The sequence below is a fragment of the Ochlerotatus camptorhynchus genome, unplaced genomic scaffold (genome assembly GCF_037179485.1).
Source record: "Ochlerotatus camptorhynchus isolate MF236.1 unplaced genomic scaffold, CSIRO-AGI_Acam_v1.1 ptg000007l, whole genome shotgun sequence".
Lineage (NCBI taxonomy): Eukaryota > Metazoa > Arthropoda > Insecta > Diptera > Culicidae > Ochlerotatus > Ochlerotatus camptorhynchus.
In genome coordinates this window covers 1,819,885-1,837,500 of record NW_027040499.1, presented here as the reverse complement: position 1 = coordinate 1,837,500, position 17,616 = coordinate 1,819,885, and the positions used below count along the sequence as shown (strand labels likewise).

Here is a 17,616-nt window from a genome sequence, read left to right as displayed (position 1 = left end):
TTTAGTGATTTTTTAAATGTCTAAAATCCCTCTTCAAGACGTTTGTGCCACCTCTAAATTTAAATATGTTTTTTCAATGCTCGAGGAAATCTCTTTCTAAGTCATTTTGAACCAGAAAAGCGAACAAAATGTAGGTTTCTTGAACATTTGATAAACAAACCGTACCCTGAGAATAGCCCCTAATGATAAAAGTGTTATTAGTACACTTATCCGACACAATTGGACATCAACAAGTCAGACGTACATCGATGTATTTTAAACGCACTTGACAGCTGGTTTACAATATGAATTGCATTTCAGTTATCGAAAGCCGTTATTTCTGTTATGTCTTTGTTATGCACCGTTTAAAAAATTCATGCAAATTTCTGCGAGATATAGCGCTTATTAAATTAACCCTAGATTTGGCATAAATTAATGCGATATTTCGTGTAAATTTAAGCGCAATATCGCATAAATTGGCAATATTGTATGAAAGCTTGTTAACGATTTTAAACGATTACGCGATAGTTACGCTTCAGATTTTTTTTCTGTGTACACGCAAATCAAAAATGTATTACATTGAATGTTAGTCAATGTTTCCAATCAACCTCCGCAGCGAATACCGCAGAGAATGATAGAAATTCACCATGCAGACGATGCAATGATTTTTTATTTGTTTTATTTCGTGTTCTATCTACGCTTTCGACTATGCCATCAAGCTTTTCATTTATAACTTGTAGAGCGACGCACACACTTGCCTCGATTATCTCCAATTCCCGTTTAACAGAAAAAGTATACGAAATCAAATTATCGTTCTATGAGCACTTCTCATACGTTTTTAACCAATACATATTCCGAAACATGGAGAAAGCAGAGCAGAAAGCACAAGTCTGCTAATTGTCCAGTCGGCAACCTTCTTTCTTTTTGTTTCGACATAATTCATTTCTCTCACTAATACACTCCACAATATTCTGGTCTTCAATTTTCTTGCATTGTACCGCAGCTCGGTAAAATCCAACCTCCGTTCATGGGGTCTCCACTAATATTGTGCGATGATTATTGTAAGTAAATCTTAGATCCCCTGACTGGTAGACCACCCTATAGATTTTAAGCCGTAAGCTGGTTCGCCTTTGTAATATTAATAATGTTACAATTTGTATAGAACAACATAAATAATCTTGTTATTTCGTAGTTTGTTTTGAGCGATCAATCATCCCGGCTACCTTTGATTCGTGAAATCATGGAAATCTGTCGATCCCGTGCATCGAAGATTGGCAACGAAAGCAATTTTTTTTTCAATATCGCCGTGAATGAATGAGATTTAAAGCCTCCGAATAAATTATTCGGTTTGGATGCCGTTTGGAGAATTTTACAGTTATTGGGCTAACCTTCATATTTTCCGGATCGCATTCAAACGCGATCAATAGTTATTGTACCGATGAGATTAACCAAAACGATTGTCTTTCACATATTGCTATACTTACATCGTCCATGCCTTGGAAAGCCCATGCACGCAGTGAGCCGCCGTCATCACGTATCGTGTATTGATCAGTGAACCCCCACAATGGAAATTGTATTTTTTATCTAATGCATGGGAAAGATAAAGATTTTAATTAGTACCTGCCACTAAGCTAGCATTCATGCTTCCTTACATCGTTCATCATAGTGTTGAATGCGTGCCAACCAAGGATAAGCCGTAATTTCCGTACGTTCTCCACCGACAATCCGATCGTCGTACTGAACTCCACAATTTGGTGGTAGAGGAAGCAGTCTCCGCTTGCCCTCTACGGATAAACTGGAACTTTGGACACGTTGGTCAATGCCAGCATTGTTACTGCTAACACTGCTGGGTGCTGAAGCCGCCGGAAGAGCACAGCAAACTAGAGGCTTCTTCTGATAGTTACCACACCGACTAGCTTCTATATAGCGAACATCGTTATTTTCCAGGATCGGTTTCGCCAGCACTCGACGGATGAAATCACATTCCACTACCAGAACGCACGATCCCGGCTGATTGACCGGTGTTTTGCAGCTACTCCCATCTGTAAAGAATAATAATGTTGTTTCAAATGACTTAAGCACGTATTCGGGAACCACTTACACTGAGTCTCCGCACCGATTCCACTCAAGAAGCCGGTTAGTGCAACTGCAAACAAAACCCACATCCCGCAACTGAACTGTTTGCCTTCGTTCGAACGGCAGCGTTCAACAAGCTCGTCAATACCCCACAAAGATCAACACGCGACTGACCTGAGCGCAAGCACGAGTGTTGGACGACTGACCGGTTTGTCGTGTGTCGTGTGACTTACGGAATCGAAATCAAATTGTGGTGGTGCTCCGTCGGGTTTATCCAAAATAAATTTTACGCCTACCAATACCGGTCTGAGCGGGAGATTCCCCGAGAACACGATAACAGCGATCGAGCGATATTCAATACAGAGATGTAAACCTGTTCCTCGCGACATTATCTATATCACTACACTCAACATGAAATGTAAGATTCTATGACAGTTTAGAGTACTATCAATGAATTTCCCGCAAGAATCATACACAGATAATGTAATACTTATGACAGACATGACTGTAGTACCGCTGTACTCATTTAATCTAGTACGTCGATTGGGTTACTGGACTAAAGAAGTACAACGGTACCACGTCTGTCGATGGTATTAAGAAAACATCGTCGGTTTAGTACAATACTGGCACAGCTCAAAATCTATGAATTTTCACAATCAATGTTTAAAAATTTGAGTTCAAAAAACCCTTCTGCATTTCTGTGTTAAGTTTCAATTTCATGAATCTTTTCATTTCCATTTGACTGAATCGAGTGTAATTTATTCATTCTATCAAATATCCGATAAAAAAATGAACAGTCCAACGACATTTATTTGAAGTGCGCCCCTTTGTCATGCAAAAATGGGTTTACTTTTTTTGAGTTTTGACCATATTGAATGAAATCAACAACATGCTAAAGGACAACTTATTTGGTTATTTATATGGACAACATAGGCACAACTCAAAATGTGCCTCAAACGCTTTATTCTATTTTTGACTTTTTTTAAATAGTAAAATCGTATCTACCTATAACTTTCGAATATCGTCTTCGTGAATTTCAAAAAACTTTACACTATGTAGCTGCATATAACGAAATGTTGAAACCACTCTCAACAGCTCAAGATCTCCTTTTGGCATTCATTCTGACATTCTACTTCAAAATGCCTGTGTTGATGTTCATTCAGCCAATCTATTTGCCTTTTCTTTGTGTATTGATTTCTTGTATTCATCTATCTCCGTCTTGTATTTGCGAACCGTCTCACTTAGTTGTTGTTGAAATGAACAAAATTACATCCCGGAACCTTGCAAATCGTACCCTCTACTGGGGCATGGTTACCAAGTTCGCATTGATAATAAGTACAGAAATACACTCGATGAGAATCGTATGGATCAGAGAATCCAGAAGCAAATTATTCAAAATTCACATTTAGCATCTTAAGAAGATGATCCCCGGTTGGTCCCCGGTTCATGAGTTGATGGGTCGATAGGTAGGGTCCAGGTGTGGGAGCTGCCTTCCTGGCGTCGGTAGCATTGGGCTCAGCACGGAAAACAAGATCGACGGAAAACAAATCAAGGAAAAAAACTTCCCCAGGAAGTTTCCTCCACCTTGCCCCGTAAGTTATTTTCCGGTTCATTCTGGAAAGTTATTTCGACTTCCCCCAGAAGCTTGTTCTGACTTCGCTCGAAATGGTCTTCCGTTTTCTCCCGCCAGTTTTTCAATTTCCCCGGAATATTGTGTTAACTTTCCCCAGGAGATTCTACCGATTTACACCGGAATATTCTTTCGACATCCCCCAGAAATCTTTTGCTTTCGGAATTTCGAAATTTCGGAAAACATCATCGAATTATTGTATTCCAAACTTCCCCTAGAAGCTTTCTTCAGAAGTTTCTTCCAAACTACATCAGGAGTTTTTTTCCGTCTTCTACATGAAGTTCCTATAAACTTCTACCCGAAGATACCAATCGGAATCCCAGAAATTTCTTTTATCTTCTCCATGAGCTTCCTGTGGAGGTTTTATTCTTATGGAAGGTTTTTCCAAGCTTCTTCTAGCTTCTCCTGGAAATTTCCGAAACCTTTCTGGCTTCCTCTGGATTTTTTCGCCGATTTTACCGGAAGTATTTTTTTATTGTCCAAAGAAGTGTCTAAATATTTTTCATGGGGGTTCCTCAGATGTTCTTCTGACTTTTCTTAAATCTCTCTACAAACTTCCTCCAGAAGAGCGTCTTCTTTTTCTGGATTTTTTTTTTTTTGGTTCCTTCAGAAGCTAATTCAAATATTCACTGGAAGATTGTGCCGACTTTCCTGTAAAGGCCGTTCTTAAACCAAAAATTTGAATTTTTGCCTTGAGCAGGAAAAACTCGAACTTCACCGATTTGTATGAAATTTTGCATAAGTCTTTGTCATGGGCAGTGATTCACATTTTAGCTAAAATTTGGCCATTTGGAGCTTGTTAATTTTTCAAAATGGTGTCTGATTTTTTTTTTCAATGCATTGTAGCACGGTAACACTATTTCTGATTGAACTATGAGACAACATTAACGAAACATATGATTGTATGAAAAAATGTTTATACGAGTTCAAGTAAAAATCTAAATAATAAAATTTAATCCTAAATGTCTCAAAATGTCATTTAATGAAAAAATTTCTTTAAAAAAAAGCCTGGGGGTGTCTATCGATCGATCATGAGTAAAATCGGAGTTAATTTTGAGTAGCTCTGAGTAACTTGCGTTGCTCAATACCTTATTCACATAGCAACCTGATTGTTATATTGAAAACAATGTTGATACCGATGCTGTCAAGCAAACCCTAATAAAAATTGTATGGTTAATTTGCTTAACGACGTGTTCTGGGTATCATCCAAACCATTTGTGGAATAGTTCAATGATTTGGGTTATAGTTCGTTTATGGTTATTTTTTATTAGGGAAGTAAGTTGACGTGCTTTCCAGTCAATGATGAACCTCGATGTATGTATTAATTAAAAAAGGAAAATTATAAACTATAATCTTTAATCTTTCAGAGATATATCTTTCGACTTTATGGGTGTTTTATGCAAGCCAGTTGGTCAAAGCAGAATGTGTGTAACAGTTGATATGAACAAAGGACTATGGGGCTTACGTGACTTATTATGTCACGCTAAATCGAGCAAAAAATTACCCCCCCCCCCTATCGTGACGTTTTTCCTATACCTAATGCATTGCTTGTCACAAAATCTTAGACCACCCCCCTCCCCCCTTAGAGCGTGACATAATATATGCATCAACCCTAAGCCACCATTGCCTTATACTGTATGAAAATAATGTTCTGCTCGACAACGACTCAGCAGCATGAAACTCTGCGAACTGTGTCGCAGAGTCGGCGCACTACCGGGAAAACTGGAGGGGCTTCGCGTACTCAAGCTTTCAAATGAATTAAAACCCGGAGTGGATCAACTTAACCACTATATTGTCCAAACATTCCTCAATACACTTAGGAGTGAGTAGTGTCGTGTGTTGGATACTTTACGACAACTACGACAAATGCAGTCCAGCGAGCGCTCACTGAAATTTCAGACTAGCGCGTCTACCGTTCGTTGGCTGTCGTGCAATGGCGGTTTGGTTTAGCGGTGTGGTGTTTTGGTAATGGGCTGGTATGATGGATTGTGGAGCTGGTCCCGATACACCGGCGCTTCCTTCAGACGAAGCCGGTCGACGACGGCAAGGCCACAGTCTGTCAAACCGGGAAAGGAATCTCTCCTTAGCGATTAGGGCCGTCTGCTCGAGAGCGGTGTCCAGGCTTGATGAAATTTCTCAAACTCACTGGAGGTTTTAAAATACTCTTGCGCTGTAAGTTTGGGCAGCCCTCGCCTCGAGTGAGTGGCACCAGGAATATGGAAGAAGTATACTAAAACCTAGGCGAGTAAGAGAGGTGCCACAGTCGGAAGAAGTGTTAGTTTGTTTACTAAAAAAAACCATGCCCATTTTGTTATGGCAAGTTTGCTATAAAAAAGGCTCCTCGTGTTTATTAGCGAAATTCACATCAAAGATTGATTAATTGCGTAGGAAATCAGTTTGGCACGGTATTTGTGACCAGCATACACCTTCTGGTCGTATGAAACAGGTCAAAAACTGTCCAAATCCGCAGATAAAAATTTTTGTTTTGAATTTCTGTATAGCAAAATAGTGAACTTTTCGTGAACATTAACGGCAAAGAACTCACCAACACTGGGAGACCGTGAGTTCCTGCCCACCTGTCATTTTCCATCTCGTACTAAAACTCCTCGAGAGAGAGGGTGAGAGACTCAAGCGAGAGAATAATTTGACGTGAGATGCTCCGGATTACTTTTTTGTTCAAGGCAAAAAGCTCAGAGTTCACCAAGGATGAGAGCAAGAGCGTGTGATAGAAAACATGACAATGAGTGGCAGCAAACCTCACTCCCGTTTCATCCCCCTTCCCGCAATGATCTCTAGTCAGGTGACCGTACACTGCACATCTTGTTCACGAAGTCCCTTGGACTAGCAAGTAATAAGGAAACCCTGAGACCCAGCTCGAGGAGTTTGCTGCTACTACACTTGCCGGTACGAACGAATAGTTAAACGTTATAACTTTAGAACCTAGTTGTACTTTTTACTATATACCTCGATATTTATGTTGGATTTCCTCATGTCTGAAATTAGTTCAACAAGATAAGAGGGATCTTTTACATACTGTGCAAGCTATTTATGTTCACAGGGCAGAAAATTCTCAAATAGCTGGTCGACTACCAACATGTAGTCCTGAAATAACACCACCACATCATCAAAAATCTTCAACGACAACACTTTAACCAATCGATCCCTGGTCTGCCTTGAATCTTTTAATGCTTGAAAACTGTGTTTATATTGAAAACCCAATATGCTCTCAGACGATATTTTCTTTGATCAGAAAATCGAGACTACTTTGATTATTTTTGAGTAAATGTGAATAACTCTCGATGAACATTTCAAATGGTCCTATCTGCTTTGATCGATTCTCTTCATCGACTTTCTCTTTTTATAACCACTGCTATGCAAACAGATTTTGCGCTAATTCTATCATATAGTTTGATAAAGGGGGTTCTTATCTAGCGTCCAAAACGTCAAATACAACAGGGAAAGGTTTTGCAACTGAGTTATTGACGAAAGAGAAAGTCGATGAAGAGAATCGATCAATACAGATAGGACCTTTTGAAATGTTTATCTAGAACTCAAATTTACTCGCTGCAAATAAATTTACTCGCCGCAAATAAATTTACTCTGAGCACAGTGGAGTTGAGGCCTTTTCTGTTGTTGGTCTTGAAATACCGAAAAATACATATTTTTCAGACCTTTGATACCGATAAGCTTGAAAACCATGTGGCAACGTTGGGCTAGACAACCTACTTTGCATAAGAAGAACTATAGTATTGTTTTCAGTTTTCACGTGTGTTAAAACATTCATAACGGTTGCTCTTTCTGGAACCATTAAAACTCATCTAAAATGGCTAGAAAACGGCAAACAGCTGCTATGGAAAACGGGTGATAGAGATGACTAAAGCACTAAACGAAGAAGTCTTACAGGAGTAATTAGACGAAACAAGTGTAAGTACTTGCAAACAAATACTATTTTCTATAACCTCACTTCCGTTTTTTTTTTTTTTTTTTAGCACTCCACAAACAAACCTCGCACATGATATCAAAAAAGCAACGGAAATCCCTCGAAAACGTTGCCATCCAGCGCTGCAGCAGAACTCTTTCATGAGACACTTCTCCCCCATGAAGGTGATGAAATCGATTCATGCTCGGATGCCACAGAAGCATTGGCCGTTGCATTTTGTGGTGGCCGTGAGAATCAGGGAATTCCAGAGGACGCAACAGAAGCTGTTGGCCTGACCGATATTCATTAGCAAGGTTTGTTTTCTATTGTAAACAAATAGACTTCTCTGACGTTTGTGAAATGCGAAAGTATAAGTGCAGAACTTTGGGTAAATTATAAGTATTAGTGCAAGAAAACCTTTGAATTTACCCAAAGCTCTGCACTAATACTTGTGCAATTCATAACCGTCAGATAAGTCTATTATCCACACCATCATCAGGTTTCCTCAGGATAGTAATGTTAGCTTGGGTGAGTTAGCTAAAAGGCTCACCAAATTGACGTTTACAAAAGCAGATTCGTCATTCTGAAAAATCTTCCTTGACTTATATCAGTATGTGCCAGTGGGCTACAAGCGAAAGTGGATAAACTGGAGGCCCAGGTGATTGAACTTCAAGCGGAACTAGCGCAAGCCAGAGAAAAGGTGGCAAGCGTCGATAAAGTAGAACAACTGGAGGCAAAGGTGATTGACTTACCAGCAGAATTAGAGCAAGCAAAAGAAAATATGGCAAACCTCAAGAAGAAGAAACACAACCTTAAAACTTCTCACGCAAAACTACAGCAGGCTCTGGTTTCAAAAGTTCAAAAGGTAAGGTTAACTACCCCATTTCCGGCCTATTAAGCACAACCCGCCCTTAGTCTTTCTTAATCTAGCGTAGTTTAGCACCAAACAGAATGTTATGATTACTGATGACTTCCAAATTTATTTACCTTTCGGTACGTACCGTAAGATTTGATAAAAAGAATCAAATTTTTGAGGTGTTGTTAAAAGTCTAACACTGCTTCTTGACGCCAAACTAGGCCTACGGATTCTAAACTCGGCCTAACGTATTGAAACGCCAATGAATTCACTTCGGCCTATCGGATGAAGATAAAGATTGATTCGATCGGAGCGTTTCATTTGTATTTGAGAATATTGGGAGCAAACATTCATATCACGCGTTCTTATTGACTTCGTTCACTTTTGAACTGAAATATCGTACCAAACGCATAATCTACCTGTTAACGCCGAAATTATGCATTTATTTGATGTTTTCTGCTTGATATGCCCAAAATAGGCGCTTAGGCCGAAGTAGTTTTCTACCCTACCAGTCGTCTAGAACAAGGTGATGCTGGAAATCCACAGCAACAGGCATCTATGGGTAGTGTTGATTAATATTTTACCAAAATAAACCCACAACCTGGTTCTTAATACTGAGTGTCCACCGGATCCGGATGGTTATGTATTTTTCTCTGCAAGTGATAAAATTGTGTTTTTTGATATACCTATTAGCTGGTCATTGGTTCCGAGTGGTCACAAAAGTTTGATAATATTATTAATAGCTGTTGAATAAATTTGATACATGGCGAAGTCACAATTGTCCCTTCGAGTGAGGTGACTCTCCATTTGATTTGCATAGAGAGTCACCTCACCCGAGGTGACAATTATCATCATATACCGGTGTCACCTTACCTCACACGCCGTGCAGAGTAACAGTTTTCCAGACCAAATACACGGCCACTGAGAATAACCCAGAGCGAGAGTCACTTCTGCTCAGTTATATGAGAGATTTCTAAAATCTGCAAGTACTCAGGTTATTCTCAGTGACCGTGTATGATGATAAATCTGGCCAAAGCGATAAAACAAACCTTCTGTCATAACTGTCATATGAATATCGTTAATTTCTATGCCCCACCTGAACGGACTAATAAGCCACATTTAATTACTTCAAACTTCACCTAACTGTTATTCCATAGAAATAGCATTAAACAATAATTTCGCTGGTGTTTACTTTATTCACACGCTACACATTTAACTTCCATTTCAAGCAATCACTTGCCGAATGTGCGGAGAATAATCACAACAGCCGAAAACACTCCGCTTTTGCGCCCCGAATATCCTCAATAGTCAATTTATCTCGAAAGCTTGTTCGCTGGATGGGGAAGCCATCCGACATCGTAGCAAATGAGTGGTAATTAATAATTCATCTATTTAACGCGACGGCATCGACCCATCATCGTCCACAAACCGGCCATCCAGATAGGAAACGGTATCTGAATAATTTATCACGGATTAACAGCCCTAAGCTCGTCAAAGGATCAACAGTTCACTTTCTCCTTTTAATGTGTTGTCGCCTCGCTCGTGCCAGGCCTGATGATTATTTAATCACTTCTTCGTTAAATGAAAATCACCGTTATTGCGTAATTTATATTTCCAATTTACTGACAATCCACTCCAGGTACTGACCCACGCTGGTAAACACTCCAACCGGTCTGCTAACGTGGCATTCCACCATATGATTCAATATGCCGGCAACTTCGTGAACGACTCCCACACCCTCCACCTGGCGGGTACTCGTCACTGCTCCACCCGAATCGGCATGGCACTTTTCGCCTTCGACAACCGGAACGGTACAGATGTAGTCATTAACTCGGCGGAAACCGGGCGGTAAATACCCCCGGCACTGGTCCTGCTTTAGTGCGTTCAATCGAGAACGAACCTTGTAGCGACTGTTGTAACCTGCAAAGGTGGGTTAGTTTAGCTACTTTTGAATGTTATGAGGTAGCTATAAAACGGCTTACCACAACCGTTGTTGCCCCATCCAGCGAGAATGAGTAATTCATCGGACGCCGGAAGAACAGGTCGCTCCGGGAGGCAAACCGGACGAATCCAGCTTGTCGTGGTGACTGGTTCCGCCAATCGCAGCAGTGCTATATCGTTCAACTGAGGGCGATGATGGCGGGCGAACTGTTCATGAACGAACACCTTCTCCACTGCAACGTCTATCGCCGGATCGGCACAGAAGAATTCACTGTAGTCTTCTATAGCGATGCAATCGACCGTAGCGTCCGTGTCCCATTCTCCGAGACGAACCGTAAGGCTGTTTTAGGGGAGACAAAGAGATTAGTATTTAAGAATATAGGTCACTCAGGAGTTTGATTACTTGCTCCACTTTGCCCTATCTGTAACACAGTGAGCCGCCGTCAAAACGTAACGAGAACTGATAAGTGCCGCTCCGCATTCGAAAGTCGTCTCGTATGCTAGAATTCAAAACGATGCAAGTTCATTGTCACGGTCTCAAAAATCATCGCCAAACTTCACTTACGCATATTCCCAAAGTGCACCAGAGCCGTCCACGGTTGTTCGTCCAGTTTTGTCACATTCTCACCGAACAACTGATAATCTGGCTGTACTCCGCATTCCCCTGGCTGCGGCAGTAATGTCCACTGGTCCAGTATGGGTCGATTGCTACTGCTGCCTCCAGTATCGCCATCCACTCGATTGGACGTGTCAATAGAACTTGAAGCAACGGGGGACGTGTCATTGTCGATGCTGCTAATGGAATAGTTGGGACAGCAAACTAAACTTTTGCGCTCCAGTTTGCCGCATTCGCTGTGGTAGAGAAAATCAATTTCATCTCTACTGAGAGTTTCCTTCCGCAGGGTGGAGAGGACGGTTTGACACTCCCGCACCAGAATACAGCTGCCGGGTTTATTGTGCGGGTTGATGCAGGTTGCGTTATACGACACTTGATTGGAAATAAGAAGGGAAGGGAAGTTTTAGTGTTTGAGGGGTCTTACACCCATTGTTTGATAATCCGTTCACAAGCGGATTTTCCGTCACTAGCGATACCACACTCTGCCGTTGAATCGGACTCATATTTGAATTCCGGTTACTCAGATTCGCTAAAACGTACATTTAGTACATTTTTACTCATCAAAAAGACGCAACTCTCATGAAGGCTCCCACTGAATGATGCTTATTTTTCGATTTATTTTTATAATTGATAAAATATAAGTGTCAAAACCACAAGTTAATTTCATGATTTTCATATAAACTTTAATTAGATTGACTTATGACACGTTTATTACATAATAGAGAAAAGTTAAGTTTCAAATCCATTTCAGGTAATTCTTATAGTTTGATCGATTTTCATTTATCATATGACGATCATCTGAAAGTTATCAACTTTTTTTTTAACTAGTTCGTTTATTTGGAAGGCTCAATCGCGTTAGCTTTACGGAGCCGATAGTTCATTGTTCTTTGTTTGTAACAAAATTCACATAATTCTATGTCTAGTAGGAGTTGGGCTGAATACTCGCTGGCTACTCGAGGTTAGAGAGGTACATTGTCGAAGGATAGGATCAGGGGAGGAGCTTGGGGGTAAGGTTTCGTTGTCTCATCAGAGCGTTGTCGCCAGTATGAACGGTAGTGCGGTTCTAGAGACTCATCGAGACGGGGGGACAAGACAGACAAAAACTAATAAAGAGAGGCAAAAGACAAAGGAATTAAATTCTTATACTAGACATTTGAAGAAACATATAAACCGACTACATATAGCAGATATCGCGAGCTCCCAACACGTCTCTGATAGGAACATAGCCCAAGTAGCAATTCAGTAACCATTTAGCATCCACTCTGATTTATGATGGTTTTATAACGGCAATGAACAATCCACTTAGTTTAAATATAGCATTTTAAAGTGTAAAACATTCCTGCTTAGTAATTCAGCTTTTTGCTGTTTTAAAAACCTTTTATAGTCTGGCAAGAAAGTCAAAAACTGTCTTGTTTTAACAATAAATTTAAAACAGTTATCAGTCCCTCCTTAAGGGGTGAAGTACAATTAGAATTTTTTTTTCGAAACAAATTTTGTTGGCTAAATTTACTCTATATGTATCTGGGAATGAGCCTTTAAAAGCATAAAGCCGTCCGGAACTTATTTAAAAAGTTATACGCAATTCAGTGAGTGCATGTCAAATGGCTGAACATGTCAAAGTTGAACTTTAAATGCTTCTACTGAAAAGTAGTGTTTTCAAAATCGCCGTGCAATGTACAGGTCAGAGTTTTCATTCAAATCGATTCCGGTTTTCTGTTTTATGTTCATAATTAAATTCTCCACAACATGAATAGAAAGATTTTTTAGATTTGTTTGTTATAACATGTTTTTTTTTATAAACAAAGTCGAAAAAAATAGGGTTTTTTTAATTTTTTTTTTCAACTTCAAATTTTTTTGTGAAAAAAACATTATTTTTACATACGAATTAAATCATGTTGTGCGCTGTACCTTCAAATTTAATGTCCTGTTTTTTTTTGTTTCAGACGTGATCATGGGCGTAGGGACTGCACGGCGCGAAGTGCTGCTTTAAAAAATTGACTTCACATTATTTATAATAATTGGGCTAAATTGCAAAATTTTAAAAAAGGTCACTGATCATTAATCTTCATTAAATCCTTAATAACATGCATAAAGAATCGCTAATATTCATTTATTTCCCTACTCGCAATCCACTCTCAAAGATAGGCCTCATTTTAGGCCTTCTAATTGTACTTCCCCCCTTAAAACTGTTCAATAATTCAAGCATTAACGTCATTAGCAATTGTTTATTAATGTCATTATAAAATACTTTATAAACGTGTTCTATTATTATAAAAGCAACCATAAAACTATTAGGTTTTGCATTAGAAAAAAAAGCATTTATTGTTGCTTTTTAGCCTTTTTAAAAAGCATCATTAACTCCCCAACTACTTTGTTTACAAATTGAGCTTAAAAGATGGTTCCTCATAGTTACTAAATGACAAATCTATGACAAGGAAATCTCGAAGGATAGACGAAGTAGGATGAAAAAATCAAGTCAATTTCAGATAAATTTACTTCTTTGGAAGAACCAGCACACCACCAACGACTTACCATCTGTCGGAGAAGAGTAAAGTGAGCGGGGCCCTCGAACTCATAAAACATTGTCTAAAGTTGAAAAACATACCAGCCTTCTCCAGATCTTGCGATGACAATCGAAATAACAACCGACAGCAAACCACTGAAACTGTTAGTTAGCGCAGATCAGCTGGTTTCCGATCCAAAGCAGCGATGTTATTCGGCGAAAGACTCTTCGAAAATTTCATTCAACCGTACATTTCTGCATCGTTGGATGGTGCACTTCTGTAACCATCAGGAAGAAGGGGATCTTTTTCGGGAACGATTGCGCTTCTAGCTGTTCGAAAAGCGCAATGTTGTAAAACTAGTATCGCAAATAATCTGAGTAACTGCTTCCAATCCATCGGGAGAAAACCGCCTGGAAGAATCCTGGATCTCACAGCGCAACTATCGAAAGATAAACAAACTTTGACGTTTAACTTTTTGCAGGCAACTTTGCCTCCATAAAAGCTGCCATAAATCTGAACGGGTTAGGATCAAGCAAAATGGTTTTAGATAAATACAATTCAGCCTGCAAGTTTTCTTCATAAAAGCCATTTTAAAACCTTATTAATTTGTTAAGGAATTCTTGAAAGCAAAACAACTTTTTCACAAATGACCCATGAAAATCAACTTTTATGCCACCGCCATGTTACAATTAGTTTGCTTGTGTTTTACAATCTGCGATTTTCAATCAATATTTCCTTAGATATAACTATATTTAGGTAAATTTAGCAATGAGCAAACATTTAAATGCGAAAGTAATAAAAAAAAATCTCGGTCAAACTCGATCTGAAGAATATATTTTTTTTTACAATGTTAAATAATTGGTCAAATCGACGTTTTACGAGGGTGGACTTAATTTTTTCTATGTATTCACGTACATTTCACATAAAATTTAATATGGCACTTAAAACTAGTGAGAACTATTGTAATAAATTAGTATATTCAACAAGATTTTTATACCATCAGTTTCTATTTTAATTATTTTTATATGATCGGATTCATAAATCCTTTTCTATCTAGATTGATGCTTTCTTAGTGGATTCAGCATGCGGCTAGAGGAAACGGCTCGGAAAGGGTTTTTATTGTTGCTAAATAGCTTTTATTGTAGCTTTCAAATGGTTCTCAATGCGTTCGTCATACAACCTTTTGCAGTAAATCAATCTTGAAAAGCTTCGAGAATACACCCTTCAGAAGCTTCTCCAGGGTGGTCCAACTAGACATATTCTAGTCTTAATGAGGTTATGGTGGATGCATTAATGACCAAATAGCCTTGACCAGGGTTTTATGAATGTTGTTTTATAGTTGCTTTGTAGTATTTCATAAAACTTAAAATGTTACTTGGGAGGGTTGTCTTCCTTGGGCCTCAAGGGTATTCAAAAGTCGTTCTCTGGCGGCGTCATTATCCGTACATTGCCAAACTGCGTGATCGATGTCATCGTAATCGTTTCCACAACGACAGATGTTGCTGTCCACGAGGTTTATTCTATTGAGATGAGCATCTAGCGAGTAGTGGTTGGACATAAGTCTACTTATCACGCGAATGAAGTCACGACTTAAGTCCAAGCCTTTAAACCACGCTCTCAAAGAAACATTAGGAATAATTGAATGTAACCACCGTCCAAGATTTCCATTGTCCCAATCGGTTTGCCAACTCGAAAGGGTACTCTGACGCACTAAATGCTAAAATTCATCGTGTGAAATTTGCCTGTCATAAAATTCGCCTTCCTGCGCGCCTTCTCATTGCCTGATATATGCGACCAGCACACTCATCTGCTCCCTTACCTTTGAAAGGAAATATGATGAGTGCCTACCTTGTTTCATCGACCGAATAGCCTCAATCGAACTGAGACTATCCGAGAAGATGAAGTAATGGTCTGCGGGCATGTTGGAAATCATCCCCAATGCGAAGTTGATTGCTGTCAGCTCTGCAACAAAAACGGAACAAGGTTCCTGGAGTTGGCGGAGGCGCTAGAGTTTTCATTGAAGACACCGAAGCCAGTGGATCCATTGAGACGTGACCCGTCTGTAAAATATTTTTTCACGCAATTGACGTGTTGGTACTTTTCAGTAAAAATACGCGGGATAATAAAAGGTCGAAGTTGATCGGGAATCCCATGAGTTGCTTGTTTCATGGTTCAAACATTGAAAATCGCTCCAGTATTAAATAATAAAACTTATAAATTTTTAAAGTTGGGTATATAGGCAAAATGTTGATTTTTTGGACCACCCTAACTCAGGAAGGTACCCCCTAAGAAGTAAATAAAAAAATACGGGTCTATTCTTTTGATAAGGAACAAATATACACCTTGAGCAGAATCGTATATATATTTTTTCAACGCGAAATTAGGAGAGCGATTGATTTTAATCTTTTGAAACATCAGGGAGCCAGCTAGTTTCAGATTATTCGAATTAGATCCATTCCATTTATTTGTTTAAATTTTATTCAAAGTTTACCAAATAAAGTCTCAATAAATTAATTGAGGATTTCGGCTAGCTTGATGACTGACGCTTTTACTTACAGCATAGAAAATCGTTGGTTTAAGACCTGTTGATCGGGAATCCATGATTTTCAGAACCGAGCTCCACATTTCCGGAAAAGCTTAAACGCGTCGGACTTTTTACGATAAACCTCAGTGCATTGCTGGTCCCCCCAAGGGGAAAGAGGTTTCCTACGGAAAGACGTTCCTGGATCCAAGATCAGATTGGATATGAAGTTATATTCCTCCTGCGATGGAAGCCCTTCTACCAACGTTAGTGTTTCATCTATCACAGTCTTGAACTTTGTCCAATCGATATTACGAGTAAGATAGTGATCACTACCGTGCGGATCTTGGATCACATTCCACGTGTAATCCAACGATAATGAGTTAGAGCAAAGTGTGAGGTCTAATATACTTCCATTCGAGGATGGGCCAGCCAAACGTATTACCTCTCTGTTGTTAAGAATTGTCATATTGAAGTTGTCACATAAGTCATATATGAAAATAGAACGGTGGTCATCATACAGTTCCCCCCAGCCTGTACCGTGGGAATTAAAATCTCCCATATCAACCGTGGAGTAGGAAGAACTGAACAGATATCTGAAAGTTGTTTTCGGCTAACCAAAACTCTTGGAGGAATATACACAGAAGCAATACAAAGGCTCTTGCCTTCAATAATAGCCTGACATGCGACAACTTCAGTACCTGGAATGGCACTTTTTGATCCCCAAAAGTACCCCTCCTTCACGCAAATCATCACGATCTAGTCGTATAATGTTAAAATCATGAAATGGAAGATCGATATCTGGAGAGAGCCATGTTTCACAAAGAGCAAATTAAATTTTCCAATATTTTTTGCATTGCTTTTCACACATTTATTAACACCCCCTCTCCCCTTAGAGCGTGACGTATTAAATGGATGCTACCTTAGTGATTATTTTTGCGTCATAACTGGATGGAAAACTTACAAATCATACATGTGCATACGATTAACTGACGTGTTTGAGCCGTTTGCATGAGTTCCACCTTTGGAATGTATTTTTGGCGTTGTGAGTGTCAGTGCGTGAAAATACATGAGATTCTCAAGAGTGAGTTTTGGTTGGTAGATTTGCACGTGAGTTTATTCTCTCAGGACGGCTCAATGAATGAGATTTGATTTGCTTGTATCTTGTTTCGTTTTGCTTCGCTTAGAGCAGAAATGTCTAGTTTATTTTTTTAATGTTATCGACATTTTATGGAATTCCGCGGAAATTCGTCAATAACCCTATTTATTTATATTTCTGAAAACTTGGTCTACCAAGTGAAATTTATTTTCTGCTTAGTGAATACAACTCAACTCAACTTTTTCGGCACCTCTCCACGCCTGTTTTTTTTATTTTTTTTCTTTTAAATATATAATTTACAAAAGCAATAAAAAAGGATATTTTGACTTGATCCATGATTTCCTTTATTAACGTAGAACTTCGTCTTTCGGTAATATAATGTGGGTGCAATTTCAAAAAACCAAAATCGACCGGATTACGAAAAGTGGTCAGGTTTTGACCACATATAACTCTGTCAATAACTGATGGATTTTAA

At 39.2% G+C, this 17,616-nt stretch overlaps 1 protein-coding gene across 1 annotated transcript in view; it reads right to left on the bottom strand.

Annotated features, from left to right (window-relative positions):
• The window catches only part of LOC135697109 (uncharacterized), a 45,140-nt gene that overhangs the window by 16,990 nt on the left and 10,534 nt on the right, over positions 1-17,616 (bottom strand). The window contains exons 2-8 of the mRNA XM_065216696.1: positions 10,967-11,389; positions 10,805-10,901; positions 10,443-10,741; positions 10,078-10,380; positions 2,081-2,212; positions 1,632-2,021; positions 1,464-1,563 (exon numbers count right to left, since the gene is read on the bottom strand). Of these exons, the coding sequence (XP_065072768.1) occupies positions 1,464-1,563; positions 1,632-2,021; positions 2,081-2,212; positions 10,078-10,380; positions 10,443-10,741; positions 10,805-10,901; positions 10,967-11,389 (1,744 nt within the window). The remainder of the gene's footprint in view (positions 1-1,463; positions 1,564-1,631; positions 2,022-2,080; positions 2,213-10,077; positions 10,381-10,442; positions 10,742-10,804; positions 10,902-10,966; positions 11,390-17,616) is intronic.